The 24,631-nt window shown below is 50.6% G+C and overlaps 1 protein-coding gene across 9 annotated transcripts in view; it reads right to left on the bottom strand.

Annotated features, from left to right (window-relative positions):
• Nucleotides 1-24,631, bottom strand: part of TOX2 (TOX high mobility group box family member 2) — a 150,448-nt gene that overhangs the window by 103,068 nt on the left and 22,749 nt on the right. For 2 of the 9 annotated variants that reach the window (XM_043884581.1, XM_043884579.1), the window contains exon 1: nt 14,678-14,803. The exons of the other annotated variants lie outside the window; for them this stretch is intronic. In XM_043884581.1, the coding sequence (XP_043740516.1) occupies nt 14,678-14,803 (126 nt within the window). Of the gene's footprint in view, nt 1-14,677; nt 14,804-24,631 lie in introns of those variants that run through there. 9 annotated transcript variants of the gene reach the window in all.

Raw genomic sequence — 24,631 nt, 5'->3', positions numbered from 1 at the left:
TCAAATTCATGTCTATTGAGTTGGTGATCCAACCATCGCATCCTCTGCCTTCTCCCCTTCTGTCCCCTTCTCCTCCTGCCTTCAATCTTTCCCAGCATCAGGGTCTTTTCCAATGAGTTGGCTCTTTGCATCAGATGGCCAAAGTATTGGAGCTTCAGCTTCAGTCCTTCCAATGAGTATCCAGGGTTGATTTCCTTTAGAATTGACTGGTTTGATCTCTTTGTTGTCCAAGGAACTCTCAACAATCTTCTCTAGCACCATAGTTTGAAAGCATCAATTCTTTGGTGCTCAGCCTTCTTTATGGTCCAACTTTCACATCTGTACATGACTATTAGAAAAACCTTAGTTTTGACTATATGGACCTTTGTCGGCAAAATATCTTTGCTTTTAACATGCTCTCTAGGTTTGTCATGGCTTTCCTTCCAAAGAGCAACTGTCTTTATTTCATGGCTGCAGTCACCGTCCACAGTGAGTTCTAAGTTCCAGGATACAGCAGAGGACAAAATGTGGACCCACACTCCAGACCAGAGGTGACAAGGTGATGATGCGGGTTTCCTTGCCTGGCCCAAGACCCTAGGGTAGCCAGGGTAGCCGGACTTGCACCAACCCCTTGGGTCCCCATTGTCAGCTCAGACCACAGAGCTCAGCGATGGGAAGACACAACAAAACTCCAGCTCTGACCCAGAGCAGATCCACCTCAAAGACCCCTACCGAGCACCCCCAGCAGCTGCCGGGACAACCTGATGGACAGAGTGGCTCAGTGGGCACAGCCTGGCCGCCTGGCAGGCCTGTGATTCTACCCCTGGTGGTAACTTACACACCGTCTGCGTTACTGCAGATTTATGGCAAAAATTATCCTCTCTCTCAGCTCCATTTAAAGCCATTTGGAGCTCACTCCCATCCTCGATTATAAATCTAATTGCACATTCCAAACAGACAAGCACTCATTAAGCTTTAATTATGCACATGTTGTTTTCAACAAACATTTTCATTTGGCCGCTGTGAGGGAGAATGGTTCCCAGGGGGCTGTCAGTGCTGCCTGTGGCTAGAGGGAGCTGGGGCCTGAGAAGTGGGTCAGGGTGGGGTCCAATGGGGATGTCCAAGAGCAGGGCCAGGACCCCATCAGACCTGGCTCATGACCTTGATGGTTTCCCACCAGGTGTCCACTGCAGAAGATGCCAACATGTATGTTCTCAGCCCCAGTGAGCCAGAGTCTCATCTAAGCTGAGGCCAGTGGGCGTCTCTAGGGTGTGAAAGGGGACCCACACTCCCACCCTTGAACGATAAGCCCGCCCCCCTCAGGAGCTGTCCCTGCTCTCACCCACCCCTCGCATTACACCTGGCACCATCTTTCTCCAGAACCTTCCATGCCCTCCTGTGTCCACTCATCTATTCCACAATGACAGACTATGCACAGACTCAGTCAGGCAGTGAGGGGCCAGTGGAGATCATGACAGATGAGGACCCTGTCTGGTTCTGTCCAGGTGACTGTCCGTCAGGGTCCATCTTTCCCACTGTGGGGGTGGGGAATCAAAATGCTTTACTGTAGCATTCAAAGCACTTAAGGACCTAAGTCCTGCCAGCCTGACCATCGAGGCTGGCCTCCCATCCCTCTCTCACATTCCTCCCTTGATCTTTTGGAGATGTGTGGACCTCCCTGCACGAACCATGCTTTCCCTCCCTCTTGGCCTCTGAGGCGCTGAACTCTCCACCTGAATCTCCCTTCTCAATGTGTTCCTTGCTGTCTGCTCCCTTTCACACCCACACTGTACCTTCCAGAAAGCCATTGCTGATACCCACTCCCGGATCAGGCGGGCTGCCCTTCTGCTGGGGGGAAGCTATGGAAGCATTTATTGGGCCCTGATGCTGTAACTGGGCTTCCCTGGCGGCTCAGATGGTAAAGGATCTGCCTGCATGGGAGACCCGGGTTTGATCCCTGCATTGGGAAGAGCCTCTGGAGAAGGAAATGGCAACCTACTCTAGTATTCTTGCCTGGGAAATCCCATGGACAGAGGGGCCTGGTGGGCTACAGTCCGTGGGATCATAAAGAGCTGGACACAAATGAGCAACTAACATAACAATACTGTATCCAGCTGCCACGCATCCGGCTCCTAAGACCAGCCTGCCCCACTATTTCCACATAGCACCCTCTGCTCCAAGGGTGGGGAGGAGAGGCACCTACTCGTTGTGTGACCCTGAACAAGGCCTTCTTCTCTCTGGGCCTCAGTTTCCCCACTAGGACATGGAGGGGTTGAATGGGTGAGGCTCTCTGGGCCCCTTGCAGTGCAGTCAGTTTTAAGTTTTGTGGTTTGTCCAGGAGCTAAGAGATTTCTCTTCCACACCTAAAGAGTGGTCCTGAAGCCACCAACCCCCATTCAAAGGTTCAGCCAGGACCCTGGGAACAGAGGGAGCTTGCCAAGCCAAGCCTGGAGTGTGCAAAGGGCACCCGCCCAGAGATGGGGACAAGAGGTGGTGGAGAACTCTGAGGCCATGCCTCAAAGAGCTTCTGGAAAGACAAGGGAAATAAATGCTTGCTTTAAAATGCATATCAAGCTCCATTCACATCTGATGATGAACTGATGTTTTAGGGCAAGTTCCGTACAAACAGACTCAGAGTGAAATCTGCCAGCTGGATGTTTATTGGGGAGCACTATAGAAGAGCAAGGGAAGTTGGTGGGCAGAGGGCAAGTTGAACTGTGATGCAGTCAAAAAGAGAGGCTTCAGTCTGTCCCAAGGAGACTCTGGAGCTGGGACGGCTCTGCAGAGATGAGGCAGGAGCCATTGCATTCCCAAGCGGGCCAGCCATTGGGTCCAGGCTGTGGCAGAGAAGGGTGTTTGATAACCTTGGACAAGGCTCCTCCTTCCACCAAAGACAATTAATACCCAGAGAGAGACTCCACTGTGAGTAGCAGTAGCCACCACTCCTCACAGCTGGCAGGATAAGCATCTTAGTCGGGGAGGGATCTGGGTGATTTACAACAGCTTCCACTACAGCTATGATCATCTGTTCATTGTAACTAAACTGTGCAACATTTACAGCCTGCTTAAGATGTCCGTGAAAGTGTTAGTCACTCAGTTGTGTCCAGCTCTTTGCGACCCTGTGGACTATAGCCTGCCAGGCTCCTCTGTCCATGGAGTTCTCCAGGCAAGAATACTGGAGTGGTTAGCCATTCTCTTTGGGTGTTTTTAACTCACATAATCCTTACAACAACTCTGCGAGGTGAGCTGCTACTTTTTTAACTGGAGTAAAATTGCTTTACAATGTTGCGTTAGGTTCTGCTGCACAGCAGAGTGAATCAGCTTCATGTACACATACATCCCCTACCTCTTGCACCTCCCTCCCATCCCCTCCCACTGAGTTACCACTTCTAAGGCTCCCATTTTACAGATGAGGAAACTGAGGTCAAGTGAGGTTAAGCAGCTTGCCTGGGAGGCCACACAGCTAGTAAGGGGTGGGAGTCAGGACTCTCAACAGCCAGGATGTCCACCTCCAGAGCCCAGGGTCTCACGACTGGGCTGGGCTACTTCCATATGGCTTTGGCTGCCACTCACAAAGGCACAGAGCTACCTGCCTCCAGCCTGCTGCCCAGCGGCTGGGCTGTGGTCAGCAGTCTAGAGCCTCAGGCTGCCCAGAGTTGCCAGTATTTGTGCCTGACAATTATCCATCATCTGAGTGGTTGGGAACAAGTCCCAAAACTGATCCTTGCCAAAGACAATTAACTAAAAGCCACATGAGCATACATCGGGGGGAGGAGGGGGACTGTGGCGTGGGGATGGGGGGGGGGGGCGATGAGTGTGACTGAGACAATGAGAAGCAGATGATTTGGAAGATATTTTCTCCCCAGCGCTACAAAACAAGCCCTCAATCATGCCACAAAGGGCTGGTATTGTTGGAAGGGAACTATGTCAACGACAGCGTTCAATCGTGGGGCGGTTAAAAAAAAAAAGAAAAAAAGAAAGGAAAAGAAAAAATATCTTTTGAAATTGTGATTTGACCTAGAAAGGTTTTCTAGGTCACCTGAACTTGGCACCGATGCCTCTAACCCCAAAACCTAACACAGACAAAGTACCAAGTTCACTTCCTTTTGTCAGTACCAGATAACCCAGGAAATGATTTTTGTAAACACTGCTGCTGTATTTTTCAGTGTATGAAAACCGGCCCTCGGACTTGGGAGCCAGGAGGACACTGGAGCAGGGCGGTTTTGGAAGCCCTGGCTCTGCACTTAGTTGCTGTGACCTCAGTTCTCTGATTCTCATGTCTCCCCTGTAAAATGGCAATGGGACTGGCAGGACTATGTGTGCTGCCTGGCAGTGTGTGGGCACACCGAGGTGCCCGAGAGAGGCTAGATCCTTCTGCTCCTCCTGCCTAGGCTGAGGGCCACCCTCTGTTCTTGACTATGGAACCCCTACGCCCCAGGTCTGGACTCTTGCAACACAGAAGCCAGGAAGGCAGTTAGAAGCAGTTAGAATCTCTGTCTTAACAGGGCTTTTCTCCCCAGACTCAGGGAGGGACAGCAAACCCCATTCCAAGGCGGAGCACATGCCAATGAGTTCTTCAAATTCATCTTCACTATCAGGCCACCCAGTAGGAGATAAATTATAGAACCTCAGGGCTGACAGGCTCTCAGACCTCCTCATTATCCCCCTGGGGAAAACTCAGGCTGGAAGATGGCCCCCAGTGACTGGCAACGGCATGCCAACAGTTGCAATCACCACATTCCTAGGGTCTCTGAACCCTATGTTCCCAGAAAATGACAAAGTCATCCTGGTTACCCTCAAAATCTAATGTGGTATCAGCATATCCGAATTCCCCAACCCCCAACCTGAGAATCTATGATGTACTGGCCATTGCCAGGATCTGAGGGTAGCAGGGACACAGAAACGATCCCCAGGGAAGCTTTGGGTCCAGAGGCGGTACAGACACCAGCACTGATGACAGCTAGAGCAATGAGGTAGAGACAGGCCAGGTGAGTCAGCTGATACACCCCTGCCAGGCAGAGGAGCCACAGGGACCAGAGACCTGGGATGTGAGACAGCTGGGAGGGTGAGAACACTGGGGGGGGTGTGTGTGTGTGCGCACGCACGAGTGTGTGTGTGTGTGTGTGTGCGCGCGTGAGTGTGTGTGTGTGTGTGCGCGCAAGAGTGTGTGTGTGCGAGTGTGTGTGTGTGTGTGTGTGTGTGTGCAAGTGTGTGTGTACCTGTGAGGTTGGCTATATAGGGCAGAGTGCACGGGAAGACTCAACACTCACTGAAAAAAAACAACAACAGTGAGTCTGAAACAATATTCCGAAGAGAAAAGGGGCTGGTGGGTGGAGTGCCATCCAGTTTGGCCAGAGATAAACCATTCTGCGAAGCAACAGTTAAATAATTAAAGCAGCGGGGCAGGGATGTCAAAGGAGAACTTCACATCAACGAAACAGAAGAGAAAGTGCAGAATCAGACCCAGCTCTGTATTGAAACACATTACATTACGGTTACAGCCGGCACTTACTCTATGCCAGGCACAGCATGGACTGCTTTACCTAGGATATTTCAACAGCCTTTGCAAGGAGCCTGAGCCTGTAAGGGAGATGCTACGACCCCATTTTTACAGAGGAGAAAAGCTCCATGTAAGCAGAGTGCTCAAGGTTACGTGGCTACAAAGTGACAAAATCAGAATCTTAACTCTGCTAGCTCCTGCCCATAACAGCCACTCTATTTTGCCTCTCCTTTTGGAAACAAAGAGACAAAGACCAATTATTTCATGAACAGAATGAGGGGTTATCCTGTTCCCACTTAGGAACACTGGACTAGATACCCATCACAAGCCATCCACCAACACGTCCTGAGAACAGAGTCTAGAGTTAAGTATAAAAAGTCACGTTACAGGGAAATATCAGAAAACAGACAGAATGCTGCTTATCAGATCTCTGGCGGCAGGATAACTTCCTCAGTCCTCAGAGCAATCACGGAGGGAGGGAGATTGACAGATTCAAATATATACGCATTCATATCTTCTGTTGAGGGAAGCATAATAAAACCAAAATGAAAAGGACATCAGACTAAGGAAATATCAGCACCAACTATGAGACAGTTAATGTACACAATGCAGAAACGGCGCAGTCAAATTAAAGAGACAGCAAGGTGCCAACAGACAAAAAGACACAGGACACGACCAGGAACGTCACACAGGAGTCAATCTAGCGAGAGACAAGCACGCAGGGAAAGACTGTGCGCTTAATGCTGTGAACATGGGAGAAATGTACATGAAACACACCTACTCTAATGAAACTGGGATACTTCCTACATTGCTGCCCCGGAAAGCAGCTTCCAGCCTACTGGAAAGGAACACAGCAGCCACCCTCAGGCAGGCAGCCAGCAGGAAGCAGGGTAGATGAATGCCCGAGACCCCTGCCGCTGCCTCAAGAGTCACCCCCTCACCACACCGCCCATTTGTCTCAAGTCCCCCGAGTCTTCCTGGGAGCAGCTTCTGTTCTCCATGCTGGGGATGGTACCAGTGATGGACAGGCCACAGTCTTCGTCCTTCTGAGCATCTGGTGTAGTGAAAGGGAAAGACCAGCCATTATAAATGGGTGATAAGTGAACTGGGAACCAGGGCTCACAGGAGCCTAGAGACTTCTCGGAGGAGGGTGGTTTCTAAGCCCACCTACCTGCAGGCTGAGCAGAATTAGTCAGGTGAGGGAGAAACCACCAGGTGGGAGAGGGTGGTGGGAATAGCATTTGCCAAGGCCAGAGGGCAGGAGAGGAGGACCCACTTAGGGGAGGCAGTGAGAGCTGAGCTGCTCAGGCAAACAGGATCTGATGAGGCTTTTCAGGGTGACATGGGGTGGGGGTGTGAGGTGGAGACCTAAGTCCAGATTGTGAGCTACATTTTATTTTTTTTACTGATTAATTTTTATTGCAGTATAGTTGCTTTAAGATACTGCATTAGCTTGTTGTTTCATCACTAAGTTATGTCCAACTCTGTGACACCATGGACTGTAGCCTGCCAGGCTCCTTATGTCCATGGGATTTCCTAGGCAAGAATACTAGAGTGGGTTGCCATTTCCGTCTCCAGAGGATCTTCCCAACCGAGGGATTGAACCTGAATCTCCTGCAATGCAGGCAGGTTCTCCACCATGGAACCACCAGGGTAGCCGTGTTAGCTTCTTCTGCAGAGCAGAATGAATCAGCTCCACATATACATATACCCCTTCTCTTCTGGATTTCCCTCAGATTTAGGACACCACAGTGCAGTGAGTAGAGTTCCCTATAGTTTTGGAAGTCCAAGCCACAGCAATCAGAGAAGAAAAAGAAATAAAAGGAATCCAAATTAGAAAAAGAGGTAAGACTGTCATTGCTTGCAGACGACATGGTACTATACATAGAAAATCCTAAAGATGCCACCAGAAAACTACTAGAGCCAATCAATGAATTCAATAAAGTTGCAGGATACAATATTAATACATAGAAATCTCTTGCATTCCTATACATGGACAACAAAAGATCAGAAAGAGAAATTAAGGAAACAATCCCATCTACCATTGCAACAAAAAGAATAAACTTACCTAAGGAGGCCAAAGACCTGTACACAGAAAACTGTAAGATACTGATGAAAGAAATCAAAGACGACACAAAAAGCTGAACAGATACACCATGTTCTAGGATTGGAAGAATCAATATTGTGAAAATGACTATACTACCCAAAGCAATCTACAGATGCAGTGCAATCCCTATCAAATTACCAACGGCAATTTTCATAGAATGAGCTGCATTTTAGAAACTGGCCTCTGGCCTTGGGTGGAAAATGGATTGGAGGAGATAGGATTGGAGCCTGTCTAGGGAGCCAGGCAGAAGCTTCTGTGATGATCCAGGGCCAGCGCCTGAAAGCAGGACTCTGAGCAGGGTAGAAACACTTGCTAGAGAAATAATAAGTAAAAGAGCATGGCAGTGATTCAAAAATAGAAATTTATATTGATGGTTAGAAAGGGAAGCAGGGTTGAAGTTAAAATAAAACCACGACAATCTCCAGTGTATTTTCCAAAATTCAGAACTAAGAGTCTCAGAGATGAATGAAACCTGCCAAGAGCAAGGGATCACCCAGGAGTCAGAAAAGGGGTGACTCACACAGTTTTGCAAACCCTAATTTCCTCTCCTTGGTCACACACTTCCTTCTGATTTCTTTTTCTGATGATTCATAAGAAAAAAAAATTTCCCCATTTAAATTCAAACCCAAAATGCTTGAACTCCGGAGCTTACCCTGCCCAAGCCTTAACCTCTGCCCCTCAGCCAACAAAACTCAGTTTAACCCCAGGTAACTAAAAAGACATTTGGCTGCCAAGAAACCAAGAGGAAGCTAGAGGTTTCTAGCTTTATTGTGGCTGTCAAAGGCCCCGTGGGGCCTCTGAGACCCCAGGAGGGTCTTCAAGCAGCAACTCACATGCCCAGGTCCACAGCCCTTAGCCAGGACCCACAGAGTTTCAGAATTCAGAATTTGTTTGGATTTCATAAAAGTGAGGAAGTGATAATTCCACAAATTAGGTAGTAACCTCTGTGCGGTCCGAGTTAAGACACATTCAGATTTCTACAGTAAATCCCTAGAGGGCTAGGTAGAGATTATGTCTGTCAGTTTAGATCAGACTTGGGAGCCGAATGAGTTTGCAGCATATTTGCAAAATAACTGCTGGTTTCAGAGGCTTCTGGATTTCAAATAAGGCAGTTTAGAGTTGACTCGAGCACTGGGCACACATGTGCTAGGCCCTTGGGTATACCCATCTTACAGATGAGGAAACTGAGGCTCAGGAAGGTAAAGGAAACTGCCCAAAGTCTCACAGTTATTAGGCAACTGAGTTAGGATTTGAATCCAGATCTCACATCCTTCCACAGGCACACATGGATCTACCAGGCTGCTGAAATGCCAGGCAGAGCGTTTAGCATTACAGGGAATATGGGTGGCATTGGGATCCAGTTAAGACCAGGTGCAGACTTCCCTGGCAGTCCAGTGATTAAGAATCCACCTTCCAATGCAGGGGGCATGGGTTCCGTCCCTGGTCGGGGAGCTGAGATCCCACATGCCTCGGGGCAACTAACACAGCCAAAAATAAATAACGTAAATAAATATTTTTTAAAAGACCAGGTGCAACAGAAATTGGGTTGCCTGCAAGATGTGTGTCTCCTCAGGCAGGTCCAGGAGCATCGACCCTCCTCACAAGCCCAGAGCTCCCCGCATCCACTGCAGGTATGGTCCTGGCCCCCAAAGGCCTCAGAGTCTGCTGGGGGGCAGGGGGGAATTTAAGAAAGGAAAATGGTAAATGTAGTAAGTCATATACTTAGTATGTTGGATGGTTCTAAGACCTATATGAGAAGAAGAAACGGTGGGGGCAGGTGAGATGAATCGGGAGTGGTGAGAGTTTGAACAGGGTAGTCAAGGGGGGCCTCCCTGAGAAAGCGCCAGTCAAGCAAAGACTGGAAAGAGGTGAGTGAGCCAGCCGGGCAGGTATGTTGGGGGCAGGCCCGGCGAAGATCCAAAGGTACGTGTGTGCCGGTGGAGACCACTGAGGTGGGCAGAGCTAGCAGGGGGGAAGGGAGGGGAGGCCAGAGAGGTTAACAGGGGAGAGAGTGTACCCCCAGATGGCACTGAGATTACCCCTCCCCGGAGAGAGGAAGGCAGTACTTTTTCCGCCTGCCTTATCTGATGCTGTGGTTGGAGGAGCGGGTGAGGGCAGGCGTGAGGGCTGCACACACAGCTCGGCACATCCGAGGAACCTCAGAGGGGCCCCGAAGCAGCTGACATCCGCTCAGCCTGCGGCTTCTTCCTGTGGCTTCTGCATCTCAGGTTGCCCCGATGGCTGCTATTTTTGCTCCTGTTTGGGGTTCAAGGCAGGGCTCCTCTGTGCACGGGGCCAAGGGCTGCTGGGCCCAGCCCCTCTTCAGGTTTGCTCTGCTCAGAGCAACAGGGAGGAGCCGTTTAATTGTTCCAAGTATCTTTGGGGACATTTCCTGTTCAGTAAGTGGGAAAGAAGTAGGAATTTATTATAGGTATCATCCTGTCAACCTCTTGACCCTCTAAGCTCAGAGAGGTTGGGTAGCTTGTCTGAGGTCACACAGCCAAGTCAAACCACAGGCTGAGGATTCTGATCCAGTCAGTCTAGGTCCGAAGGCTGTTAATTTGCAAGGGGCTCTCTGCATTTACTATCTAAAGTAATGTTTACCAAGCAGATAGTCTGTGCTATCCAGACTTTTAGAAGGCATGAGAATAAACGTACATCATCAGTTCAGTTCAGTCGCTCAGTCATGTCTGACTCTTTGCGACTCCATGGACTGCAGCACACCAGGCTTCCCTGTCCATCACCAACTCCTGAGGCTTGCTCAAACTCGTGTCCCATCAAGTCGGTGATGCCATCCAACCATCTCATCCTCTGTTGTCCCCTTCTCCTCCTGCCCTCAATCTTTCCCAGCATCAAGGTTTTTTCCAATGAGTCAGTTCTTCGCATTGGGTGGCCAAAGTATTGGAGTTTCAGCTTCAATGTCAGCCCTTCCAATGAATATTCAGGACTGCTTTCCTTTAGGATGGACTGGTTGGATCTCCTTGCAGTCCAAAGGACTCTCAAGAATCTTCTCCAATACCACAGTTCAAAAGCATCAATTCTTCAGCACTCAGCTTTCTTTATAGTCCAACTCGCACATCCATACATGACTACTGGAAAAACCATAGCTTTGACTAGATGGACCTTTGTCAGCAAAGTAATGTCTCTGCTTTTTAATATGCTGTCTAGGTACATCATACATGCCTTCAATCACTTCCGCGCATCATAGCACTGATGGGAAGGGCTGTGATACAGTGGGCACAGGAAAGGCGCCTCTGGATCAGACTGTTGGGGGTGGGATGAGGTAGCAACCAGAGAAGGTTTCTAGGGAGCAGTGATACCACAACTCTGTCAGCAAGAAAAGGCAGGAGGGACTTGCCTGGTGGTCCAGTGGTTAAGAATCCACCTGCCAATACAGGGGACACAGGTTTGATCCCTGGTCCAGGAAGATCCCACATGCCAAGAAGCACTGAAGCCCGTTCACTACAACTACTGAAGCCTGAACACCTAGAGTCCCTGCTCTGCAACAAGAGAAGCCACCGCAAGGAGCCCACACACTGCAGTGAAGAGCAGCCCCCACTCCCCACAACTAGAGAGAGCAAGCGCACGGCAACGAAGACCCAGTGCAACCAAAAATAATGACTTAATTTTAAAGTGAGTTAGTCACTCAGTCGTGTCTGACTCTTTGAGACCCCATGTACTGTAACCCTTCAGGCTCCTCTGTCCAGTTCTCCAGGCTGGGAATGGGTAGCCATTCACTTCTCCAGGGGATCTTCCCAACCTAGGGATCGAACCCAGGTCTTCTGCAATGAAAGTGACTTTTTTTTTTTTAAACCATCTGAGCCAATTTATTAACACAAAAAGAATAGGCAGGAGTTTGAGGGGTAAAGGAAGCATATTCTGGACAAAAGAGTCTGGGTGCACAAAACCAAGAAGCATGTTTGCTCGGTTAGTGGGGAGGAGCTTTAGGAAGCAGGAGGGCAGTGATTCTGCCTGGGAGGGAGGAGGCAGAAGCCAGCTCTGACTGCAAAGCCTGAGATCCAATAGGGGCTCCAGCCCCACTAGCAGGCATATGAAAGATTTCAGAACAGATCCAACAGCTCCAAGTGACCAAGGCTTCAAGCAGAGGAGCTGTTCACGGAGATCACACTAGGGGGTCTGTGAACAGAGCAGACTCTAAGAGGGAAGGCGCAGCCAGGGAGTCCTGGGCAGAGGCTCCTGTGTCGCCCAAGCACAGGCGATAGAGAAGCAGGGAGACGTGGCTGTAGCCCAAAGATGCAGTCATCAGGAAGTAAGGCAGAGACAGGGGTCAGGGATGAGTTAAGCCAAGGACCGGAAGGCCGCGAGGTTTACCAGGATGGGGTGACGAGAGAGGGCATGTCTGGGGACGGGCACACGTGCGTCAAGATAAGGACAATTCAGAGCCACCGTCTCCTTCAAATGAACTTTCTGGTGGCTCTGGGGATGCGCAAATCAAGGCTGCCTCTCTACACTACTTCCCGATCCTTAGTGGGTGGCGGTTCCCACGCTTCAGTTGTAAGACCTGCAGAAGGTGAGAATGTTGCCTAAAGTTTCAGAGTCAGAAATCACGAGAGCAAAGCCTGCCCATCCAGGCTCACCTATGCCCATTCCAATGCCCAACTCAACAGACACTCAATGGCGGGGGACCCTCACACTCTCCCTGGAAAATGGCACCACAGGGTCTGGGAGAAGCTAGGGAATCCAATCCCATCTATGATAGTTCAGGACTTTGTCATTGTTCCACACATGTGAACACCTGCCAGGCCCCCTGACTAGACAGACACCATGACTCCTGGATAGCCCTCGGGCCCCCAAGACAGTCACAGCGGGTGCCACAGGGGCGGCCCCTCGGGAAACCCCACACCCCTGCCTCTGCTCCTAATTTCATTAATTACTGGTTTGTGGCTGCATGAGGAGGCCGTTGCAGGGGCTACTAATCATGAGAAGGACATTAATTTCAAATACACAGTTCATCCTCTTCTGGAGGGTCCCCACAACAACCCTGATTTCCAACACAGAATAAAGCATCTGGAGTTTCTGGGACCAGCCTAAATTATTTCTCTGAAGGAATCAGGGACCAAAAAAGGTGGAGAACTTGCCCCAGATCACGAACCAATTACTTAGTAGGCTACATACAGGCAACTCTGGTTTCCCACTCCTGGGCACCTTTGTTCTTTCCGTAAATTTTCAGGGGTGCCTGCTGTGTGCCACACCCTGGCAAAGGCTCTGCAGGGTGCCTTCCTCAAGAGAGATGAGTATTTTTATTTACTGAGCACCAACGAAGTGCTTGTTTAATCCTCCTAACAATCCATCACTTTGTAGGAGAGGAAACTGGCTCAGAGAGGTAAGGTAGCCTGCTGAAGATCACACAGCGAGCAGGGAGCTCACAGCCAAGTCTTAAACCTGGGTTCAGCTTCTGTTCTCCCAGTTCAGGGCGGGTGTGGGTGATACTCTAGCCACACCCTCTCCTCCAAGACCACTCCTCCCTCTCTCCCCAGGTCTTCCTCCCTGACCCAGGGTTCTCAGCAAACACTGGTTTACTAAGGGGACTATTGTCTTGAGATCTCAATTGTATTATACAATGCTGGGTGACTGGTATTCAGTAAGCCTTCAGGAAGTGTTAAAAATAAGGGTCAGTTCTGTGTTAAGACAGCCAGTAAACCCCTGTAATTTACTCCTCTCTCCGTCAAGAGCTCATGGGTGTGATCAGAGACATAGAGAAATTTTATCAGCCAGGGCCACAAAAAACAGACTGTGGCCCTGCATTGGAGCTCCCTAAGAAGAGAACCAGAACACAGAGCCTCAGGCTACAAGCACAAAGGGAGAGCTCCCCAGGTCATACACACCTATGCATGCACACACACACACACAATCATCACAACACAGAAAAGTAGGTATCATTGTTCCCATTTTATGGATGGGGAGACTTGAGACCTGCAAGGCTCAAGAAGCTTGCCCAGTGTCACAGACTGTATTTGAGGCAGAGCTGACATTTGCAACCAGTACCTAATCTGCCCCTGGCACACACTGGGTACTCAACAGCTTCTTCCTCCATGGATGGCTGGCTCCAAAGCTTTCTGAGCAAAGCCTGTTGACTGCCTGCTTTGAGACCCAGTGTGCAGAAAGTAGAGATCACACACTTCTTGGTTTCAGTTGACCTGGGATATTCCGAGCCTGGGAAAGAAGGCCTGAGAGTGTGGCAGGGCTTCCATTTCTCAGACGCACATTCTCACAGCTGGATTTGCAACACTGACAGTGACTGTGATGAATCAGAGCGCCAGAAGAGGTCAGGCCTCCCACTCGCTCGGCTCAGCGGGGTGCAGTCCCGTCAAGTGTAACAAGCCCCACCTCCAGCTCGGCCAACTACTATCACAAAGACAATCTCCCCAGGGACAGTGGGGAAAATGCCATGGATGCTGGGTTTCTGCATTCACATTCCCGGTCACCTGTTACGTGTGTATGTGTTCACCCTGAAATCTGTCACCGTGTCCTTTCTCATTTTTTGCTGTCCTCTCAACTGGTTGTCTCTTCAGTATCATTAATGGAGAGAAGGAAAAGGAAGCACTCACCACAATGGGCGAGGGCTTTTCACTGATTCCACAAACTCCCAAATCCAACGGAGGAGGCAGCTCAAACTTTCTTCCTGGTGACATCCCCGGCTACCCCTCACCCCTCCTGCCTTGAAAGGCCCTTCCCACCCCTCATCCCAGGTATCTGCTGGGCTCCTACCATGCCATGGGCCAGCTCCATCCTTGTTTCAATCTGAGTTAGCCAGATCGCCCCATCATACCTGGCCAGGCCTACTGCAGGGCGTGCTAAATGGACGGATGAATGAAAGAACAAATGCTCTCTGAGCATTTAGGCACCAACACCTACTCTCCAGGGGTTGGTACCAGCCACTGCCAGAATTCCTTTTTAGAAAGGAGTTGCCAACTACAGGCCTCCTGGACCTTCCAAAGCATCTTCATTTTACAACGTGACAGACACCTGTCCATCCCTGGCGGCCCCCACCCAGACATTGTCTGTCTTCACCCTGGCAGTGCCAGCCTGACCACCTCTACCCCAGGAGGCGGCGGGCGCCCGCTGCTTACCTTCCGCTGAAACACACCTGCAATGCACCAGCGTCCTGTAAGTAGTAGGAGCCCGAGTCTCATTCCACAGAAGCCCAGGCAGCAAGAGAACGCGCCCGCGACAGCCTCTGTGCAATTCTGCTGCATAATCAGCAGAGAAAGAGAAAAAATGCCAGAAATAGCAAGCTTTATAAGCCCTCCTGACAACTCTTGGTCCTCTATTGGCTGGAGGCCCGGCACCCCCGCCCCCCATCCCATTCCTATAAGGTGAAATGGAAAAACCTGTTATTTAACCTCTTTTATCAAAATCCATCTTCTATCCCAATTTGGGCCTGTGCGTTCGGAGCTCCTGGCGGCAGTCACCACTCCAGGTCTCAGGGAGCGGAAGGGGAGGCAGCCCGGCTCCACATTATTTGTGGCTTCAGAGCCTTCCCCACTCATGTCGACTGCCCTGGGAGCGGGTGCTGGACTGCAAGGGCTTTCAGAAGGCAATTTGGCAGCACCTGTCAACGTGTGAAACTTGCACGCCGTTTCATTTGGCAATTAGACTTCCAAGTGTCCATTCTGCAGAAATACCTGTACCTGCGTGCACCATGCAAGCCCACTGATGTTGCTCATTACAGAGCAGAATTAGAGGCAGGCTAAATGTCTAAAACGGGGTCAGGCTGAATCGACTGAAGTGCATCCGTTCTATGGAATATGATGGAATGGGGAAGACGTGTAGGTGCTGACTTAGAACCGGTTGGGAGAAAGTCAAGGACATGATCTCCTTTTTATAAGAACCATAATTGCGTGTGTATTTGGATACGCACTGTAAAAGATGCCAAACTGTTAATAGTGCTTACCCTGGGGAGTAGGAGAAGGAGGTATTTTCAGCTGCTGCTTTTTTTCTTTTTTTCTTTTCCACAAGCATGTACTACATTTGTAGTTTAAAACAAAAACATAAGCGCCTCCCTGGTTCCTTTCCCACTCCTCTGAAACCAGCAGGCCAAGCAAGGCCCAAGGTCACCCACCACAAGGCGGAATTAAGCCTTGGGACAGTGCTGCCCCGAAACACTATGGATCCCCGAGCAGCCTCACTGACATTCACACAAACGCAGTTAAATTAGGGCTCAGTGAAGAAGGTGGACTTTGGAATAAAATAGAACTGCGCTGAACTGCTGCGCTGCCTGCTGGAACAGTTAACTTCTCTGAGCCTTAGTTTCTTCATCTGTTAAATGGGGAGGACAGTGCCTACTAAATACCATGTAGTGTGTGGGTGCTATGAAACCAATTTTCATCTTTTGGACATTACAGAACCATCAGAGGCTGCTGAGAAAGCACCACAGAGCTGAGGGCATCCAGGACTAAGTGAGGGGGTCCTGGGGGATCACCCCATTATCACAATAATAAACCACGAGACAGAGAGAAGGGCCTGGGCAACAGCAACTGCCACACGGTAATGGGCGTTGCTGCCCAGCACGTCAGTAGTAGGATGGGTTGAGAGGATTAGAAAAGGCTTCAGAGAGAATTCCCTGGCAGTCCAGAGGTTAGGACTCCATCCTTCCACGGCAGGGGGCACAGGTTCGATCCCTGGTTGGGGAACTAAGATCCCACATGCCACACAGCATGGCCGAAATAAATAAACAAATAAAAATAATTTCAAAAAAGAAAGAAATGAAAGGCTCCAAAGAGAAAGAAGTCCTGTTTCTGCCTCTGTCAGGCAATTCATTGCAACATTATTTTTGAGAATATGGAAACAAAAATAAAATCCACTGGGAGGGGACTGGTTCAATCATAGCTCTGTTGGAGAGTGGAATACTAGGTACCTATGAAACGGTCAGCATTCACTGCTATGGAAAGAAAGCTCACGTTTGTTGAATGTTAAACTCGCTCACTGGAAACCACAGACACTGATAAGTAAAAGGTGTAACTGACTGGCACATAGAGAGTATGAAGGTAAAAATCCTTCAATTATCATGTGTTCATTCATTCACTCATTGAGCATGTTCTGTTCCCTCTGCCTAGGTCCCGCATCAAGAAGGGCGGGGTTCCAGACACCAGGGCGATGTGTGAGCAGGGCACTGTCTGTGTCATCAAAAAGACATCCCAGGGGCGTCCCTGGTGGTCCAGTGGCTAAGACTCTGCACTTCCAATGCAGGGGCCCCAGTTCAATCCCTGGTCAAATAAACTAGACCCCACACGCAACTAAAAAGAGATCCCACATGCCACAACTAAGACCCAGTGCAGCCAAAATAAATATTAATAAATGTTTTTAAAAATTAAAAAAAAGACACCCTAGCTCACGCATGTAGTGAAAGGTTCTGGTGGAAGGAAGACAGTGCTCACAACTAAGGGCCTAGGGCCATGGGCTGAGTGAGGGCTTCACAGAGCAGCTGTCATCGGGCTGGGATTTGCAGGAGGGGCCAAGTGTGGGTGCACAGAGAAGGGAGGAAGCGTGTTAAGAGGGGGGCTGATACGGGATAAATGCAGGAAGTCCTGACATTCTCCATCAAACACAACTCCACCACGTGTTGGGGGAAGGGAGGCTGAGTCTGAGCACAGAAGACTCTGGATGTCTTGGAAGGAGGAACGCTGGGGTTGTGACCATGCTGTCCTCAATGTGCAGTGACAGAGCAGTGTCCCAACGTGACTCACTCACCCTGAAAGTCCCAGCCCCACGGGGCAGACGGTGCTGGGTGGGGCAGGAGCGCCCCTCTGGCAGGTTGGGTACCGGCAGCTCAGCTAGGTGAACCCCAGCACCTAGATTCCAGAAGGAGGGCTCTTGGCTCGACGCTGAGTACTTGGCCCAGCAGTGCAGGGTGACGGGGGTCCCAGCTCGAAAGATCCTCTGCTCAGCTGCCCGTGATGCAGAGCCAGGGAGGGGCCCCTGCACCATGACAAAACTCAGCATTTTTTTAGCTTTATTTTTATTTTTCAGATTTTCGATGGTTATGGTTCAAAACAAAGAGAGATGACTCAGCTTCCTGTGAAAGGGCTGCAGCCCTTTTGGAAAAGGTGGTTCTGTTCTAATGCTTCTTTCTTCCCGGTTCTCCAGGCAGCTCATCCTGGCCGTCTTGTTTTCCTTGATGATCAGCTGCTCCCAGAGTGGGGACAGGGACAAAAGTCAGGCTCGGGGGGGGGGGGGGTGTTGGGGGGAGTCAGATGGCCTGAGTCTGAATGCTGACCCAGGTCCTTACTCGCTGAGAGGACCTGTTCAAAGTTAAACCCTCTCTGAGCCTGCGTTAAGAATCTCTCACAGGATCTATGTACAAAGCAGTGGTCTCCGATGGAAAGGGTCTTGGTCTGGTGCCTGGCACAAAAGAGGTGGACTATAAACATCACTGTTAACAACAGGAGGCACCCGTGCTGAGGCCCTACTGTACCTACATTATCTTATTGAAGCCTCACACCTGCCCAGCCCACGTTCCTATTTTACGGATGAGGAAACTGAGGCTGAAAGCAATGAGGTGCCTCGAGTTCCCATCTTCCCGTTTCCGAGAACCAGGGCCCACATCCCAAGCCAACTGAGAATTGAACCTGTGGGAGCTTATTCCTTCCATCTGACCCTCCCAGCCAAGCACACACCAGCCCCTCACTGCCTCACTCTTGACTGGCAGCATGGAATCATTGTTCTCAGATGGTGGAAATTTTCAAGCCAAGGCTTCATAAAAATAATTCCATGAAGGGCTCAGAAAGAAACCTTCAATAATAGCACATCATTTCTTCCCCCCGGGACTAGGAATCCACAAAAGCTGCCCGTGTAGCATCCCAAGGAGATGCAAGAAGCTGTTAGGAAAACCCCTTCAGAGTGTAGAGAAAACTGAAAAGCTGAGAATGAGGTGTGAGCTCATGCAAATAAAAAGGAAAGGACTCTAAAAAGGACCCAGATTTCAAACGGCCACCGGCCACCCGGCACCACAACAGGGTGGGGTCTCTCAAACCTTTGTCCTAGAACTAATGGAAAAAGACAGATCTGGCACAGATGAACACAAGGTAACGCAAGACAGCAAGAACCCCACTTTCCAAGGCTCTTTCCCCTGCATCACCCCAAAGCATACACTGACAGAGCAACCTTAATAGTAACTGACTAATTTTAAACCCTGCGATTACCAGGGTTGATTTCCATGGAACCTTCCTTTCACAGCACCGAGACGCGCTCATGAGCGGTAATTGCCAAGTTCAGTTTTAGCTCTGTCATACCCAGTCATCGGCGCTTACTAAGGCGGCCGCTCCCTTGCCAGGTAAGCTGGTAATGAAGTCGGCTTTGCGGCTGAATTTCACAATATTGTGATGCCGCCGTCAGCACCTACAAGTGCTGAGAAGCTAAGGAGCTGCTTTGAGGTGGAACAAATCTCGCCCCGGGGAAGTGACTGGAGCCACTCTGAGCCTCTAAGGGGTCCTGCCTGGACCCTCACACCCACCAGGGATTGTGGTTGCTTAATCCCATGTGCCGCCTCGCTGGAAACGCTGATCACCGCGGGGCCACGTTGCACATGTCGGGGGTGCTCCCTGCCCTGCCTCCCGACGTCCTCTGCAACTGCCTCCCTCTTCCCCCTCTCCGTCCCGACGGCCCTCCCCACACTCAAACTCACGTCTGATCGCACAGTTTCACCCACTGGGCCCTTGCCGGTCCTCCAACCACTGCATGGACTCGCCTGCGGTGAGTTCTGCACCATGCCACGTGCCAGTCTCATTTTATAAACGTCCCCATTGGCCTTGGCCGCTGACCTGTTTTTTTACTATTTACTTATTTATTTGGCCGTGCCGGGTCTTAGCTGCAGCACGCGGGATCTAGCTCCCTGACCAGAACCTCCTGCAATGGGAGCGCGGACCACCAGGGGTGTCCTGTGATTAAACAGTTGCCGTGCCCCACACACAAAACCCTCCGCCGACTGTGTTCTGATGGCAGACCTGCACTCTAGATAGAGCATGGGCAGGTATGTGTGCGCTGACCTCGTGCTGACTTCAAACGCTCACCCAGACACAGAGGTGCCGCTGCGATGGGACACAGGCCTGAGAACGACGCCCTCTAGGCGCCCGCTGCACGCCCGGTGTGCACGCGTACCTATGCCCACAAACAGCCAGACAGGCGAGACAGCAGGGGCTCATTCTCTCCCTGGGGAAGCTGAGCCCTGAGAACGTCCATAAAGCAGGTCAGAGGGGTCTCTCCTCGTTCCAAATGCCGGTTAAAGCTGAGGCGCGGCCAAGCCTCTTCCCCTGGTAAAGAAATGCTGGGATAAATTTATTTCCCTTTTCACTTGTCCACCAGGAAGCCTGGACAGCCAGATGTGTATGCCAACTTCAATAACTATAGGACCCAAAGCCAACATATCTGTTTTCATTTTCCACCTAGAATTTGTTCTGTTTTATATTTTCCTTGGCTCTCATTCTCTTTCTATTGGAGTGTAAGGGTTTTATAATGCTGTGTTAGTTTCTGCTCTTTAAGGAAGTGAATCAGCTACATGGATACATATATCCCCTTCCTCATGGACCTCCCTCCCCCCCACCACCATCCCAGCCCTCTAGGTCATCACTGAGCTGAGCTCCCTGTGCTATATAGCAGCTTCCATTAGCTATCTATGTTAGACATGGCAGTGTCCATATGTCAACCTTAATCTCCCAATTTGTCCCACCCTCCCTTTCCTCCCCCTGTGTCCACATGTCCGTTTTCTACGTCTGCGTCTCTATTCCTATTTTGCACATAGGTCCACCTGTAGCAGTTTTCTAAGTGTATTATACATACTTTTACATCTTTGTATGTGTTCCTGTGAAAGAATGACCAAAGTTAAGCAACCACCAAAAGCCAGACATGGAGAGGTAAGACACCCATGGGTGTCCCAGGGTCCCACAGCTGGTCCAGGAGTCTGTCTACCCAGGTCCCCTCCATACTGACCCCATCTGCTTCCTCCTTTCCTCAACCAAAAAGCTAACAGTGTCTGAGCGTCTGATTCCTGCCAAGCACAACAGGTCCTGCTATGTCCACACCAACTTCCCAGCAACCCCAAGAGGTAACACTAGTAAAAGCACATCCTGTGTCCCAGGTACTGTTTCCGCACATTTACGAACAGTGTTCCCCATGACAACCCTATTAGGCAGGTATGGTCATTATTCCCATCTTACAGAGGCATGAACTGAGGTACAGGTTGGGTAAGTTACTGGAGGTGCACAGCTAGTTAGATGTCACAGAGAGGGCTGGAACTAGGGTTCTGGGCTCTATCGCGCATGCTCCCAGCAGGATGCTGTCAACTGAGTCCCTCATTTTATAGATAAGGACGTGAGGTTTCGAGAGACCAGTGGGTCGCCGCACTTGGGGTCTGACTGTCCAGTCCAGATGGCTGCAGGCACAAAGGGAAAAGCCAGGGGCTCCAGGAAACGCCTCTCCCAACTCCCGGCCAAGCCAAGGCCATGCTTCTAGGAGTCAGGGCACAAGTTCACTCCTGCCAGAGATGCAAAGGGAGACTGCCAGGGAGAAACATGAGGACCGGAAGGCTTTCCTGGTCTTCCAAGGCCACCTCAGGGCTTCCCCGGTGACTGAGTGTTAAAGAATCCATCTGCAATGCAGGAGACTCGGGTCGGATCCCTGGGTTGGGAAGATCCCCTGGAGAAGGGAATGGCAACCCACTGCAGCGTTCTTGCCGGGATAATCCCATGGACAGAATGGCCTGGTGGGATAATTCCATGGACAGAGGATCCCAGTGCATGGGGTCGCAAAGAGTCAGACACGACTGAGTGCACACACACACGCATGCATGAAGGCCACCTCAGCTGTCTCTCCACCACCGCCCTGGACCCCTGTGCTAGGGGCAGGCATCCCAGGCCACCCACCCCCACTCAGGGAGCTCAAAAACTCCCTGTTCCCTGCCACACTAGTGACTGAGTGCCCAATTCAGTCAAAGGCAGTATGGAAATTAGGGGTTTTTTTGTTGCTGTTGTTTTGTTTTTTTTGGTATTTTTAACTTAATTTTTTTAGGATTTTTTTTTTTTTTTAATGTGGACCACTTTTAAAGTCTGTATTGAATCTGTTACAATGTTGCTTCTGTTTTATGTTTTGGATTTTTTTTTGCCAGGGGGTGGGGGGGGGTGCTGTGAGCCATGTGGGATCTTAGCTCTCTGACCAGGGGTGGAACCTGCACCCCCTGCATTGGAAGGCGACAAAGTCTTAACCACTGGACCACCACAGAAGCCCCTGGAAATGAGTTCTGAAGCATGCAGAACCAGGTTCAAATTCCAGCTTTGCCACTCACTAGCTGTGAACCCCGGATGAGGGTGAGCCTCTCCATATACTGGGTGTTAAAATCACCACCTCACTGCATGTCTGGGGAGACTGGCAGAGCCCACTGCACCCATACCCTCTCTCCCCGAGTAGATCTGCCACCAAGTGGTGGCTGCCTTGCCTCCATTCTCGTCCTGGCAAACCCTTCCAAGGCCTCCATCAGCAGATGCCAGAGGCCAGGGAGGTTTGCTCCAACTTATCTCATTCAAGACATGCCTTCTGGAACAAGATGGAAAAATAAAACTAAGTAATAAAATTTGAGTTTGAACAGAAAACCCAAATCAGGACTGATCTTTCCAGAACTTCTCCATCCTACCTCAGGAAGGGAGAGGGGTCAAGGAAGTCCCTGGGGGTCACCCCACCTCTGGTGGGCCTCAGTGACAGGCCTTCCTCCTGGCCATCCGCAGCGGGATGGGCTGCTGGCCCACGTGACACATCCCGGTTGCCATGGTTTCTGTTTATTCTGGGAAAGACAGCTTCCCTGACATCCAGGCCTGGTAAAGCCGAGTGTTTGCTACACTCTGACCATGTAATCACCGAGGTCCCTTGCTCTGTCCTCAGTTGCACACAGGCTAGAGCGTGAAAGCACAGAAGCAAAGGCACTGATGGTAACTCAGCCCCCCCAGGTCTCCCCTCCAACCCAATCCAGGGTGGATGGAACCAAACCCCATTTTCAGATGAGAAAACCAAGGCTTGGGCTTGGGCCATGACTTGCCCAGGGTCAGTGAGAGGCAGGGATTCAAACTTGGATCTGTCTAACCTGTCCCATTTTTTCTAACTGTGTCCTGGTTCATTTATGATCATTACTCTGACTCCCAGGAAACTCAGGCCTTTTCCCAAAACTGCACCTCCTGATATGCCTTGAGAGGACCCTATCCAATGCTCAGAGACATCAAAGGCAGCTCGCAGGAGTGAGCAGGGAGTTCCCCAGGGGACCTAACACTCAGGTCCCCACCCCAGATCTGACCACACCATTCTCAGTTCATGGTTCAAAGACCGCTGGCCCACGGAACTAAATCTAAGCCTCCTACTTAACCAGCACCCCACACATCCTCAGTTCTATGCCTATGACCCCTTCCTCGCTGTCTCTTTGCCCTTTCCAATGCTCAGATCCTTTCTCTTCCATTGGGATTTCCTGGATGCCCACGGGAGCATCAATGCCCCCCTCCTCCCAAAGACCACCGAGTCCAGCTGCCCCTGCGAGTGGGCCACCCATGGAAAGGTCTAGCCCCACTCCCGTGTGACATGGGACAGCCATGAAGCAAAAGTTCCATTCTCAGCGCAAGCCTGCTGACACTGAAAGGGAACTGGCACTTCACTGGGAGCTCAGACGTGCCAGCTTCTTCCCTCCACAGGGCCTTTGCACAGGCCATCCTATATGGAATGCTTCCCCTTTGTCCCTACCACCTAGCAACTCCTAGTTTTCCTTCAAGTCTCGGTTTAAGGGTCATAGAAGTCCTCCCTGACCCTCCCTGTTACCCAGTCAGGCAGACTCGGGCAGCCCTCCTAATCACACTTGTCATGGTCACATTGTGTTTCATTATGTGATTATTTATTAACTAGACTAAAAGCCACGTAAGTGCAGCACTAGGTCTGTCTTGTGTTGGGGTCTCTGGCACAGTGCCTGGCACACTGCAGGGGCTGATCAGTGTCTGCTGTTCTGAAAGAGCGTGGGCAGCTGCGGTGGACTAAAACGATACCACAGGACCTCAGGCTTCACAGGCACCCTCTGCACTGTAAAGCTACACCTCCTCCCATCGAGCACCCGAGTCTGCCTGTGCATGCCTTGAAGGCAGGCTTAACCATGTGACTTCATTTGGCCAACGAGACGGCAGCAAATGTGCCATGTGCTGCAAGCAAAGGCCTGAAAAGCACTTCTGCCCCAGGACGGGCTCACTCGCTGCACTCACAACCCGGGAGCAGCAGATGATTACACCAGAGCGAGCTTGCTAGAGGAGGAGAGACTCTGGGAAGAGCTGACCCAACAATCAGCCCCCTACCTGTCATCTGCCAGACACATACCTCAGCGAGGCCATCCTCAACCAGCCAGCTGCCGACAGACCGGCCAACTGACCACAGATGCAGGACAGAGCCTTGAAGAGGTCAGCCTGGCTCGGAAAGCCCTCCAGCCAACCCACAGATTGTGACCAAATAAAATGGTGATTGTTTTACAGCACTAATTTGGGGTGACTTGTTACGCAGCAAGAGGTAGCTGATACAGGAGCTAAGATATGCTCACAGCCAAACAGCGCAGGTCTGATCAATACATCAAGCTGAAAACAACAAAAGCTTCTTGGGAGGTGGAAAGCAGCTGGGGGGTGAAGGTCAAGTCTCTGGGTTTGAGCCCTGCTGGTCTGTGACTTTGTCTTGAGCCTAGACAAGGTGGGCACTGCCTCTGTGCCTAAGTCTGCCCATGTCTGCAGTGAGAACGACACATCCCAAGCCAAGTTTCCCCAGGAGGGGTGGTCTGAGTCTAAACAGGGAGCGGATGTGAAAAAGCTGCCCAGAGGAAGCTAAAGATTCTTTGGAAGACACGTGCTGCAGAAGAAAGATCACAGCTTCAGAGCAGACAGATTCCGGATCCTGATTCTCTCTGCTGCTGTCAGGCTGAGCGACCTTGGGCAAGTTTCTCAACCTCTCTGAGCTTCAGGAGTCACCTGACACATGCCACCTGACCTGGTAACAATACATAATATGCAGGGCTGTGGTGAGGGTTAAAT

The sequence above is a fragment of the Cervus elaphus genome, chromosome 23 (genome assembly GCF_910594005.1).
Source record: "Cervus elaphus chromosome 23, mCerEla1.1, whole genome shotgun sequence".
Classification (NCBI taxonomy): domain Eukaryota; kingdom Metazoa; phylum Chordata; class Mammalia; order Artiodactyla; family Cervidae; genus Cervus; species Cervus elaphus.
This window is presented reverse-complemented; position numbering and strand designations above follow the sequence as displayed.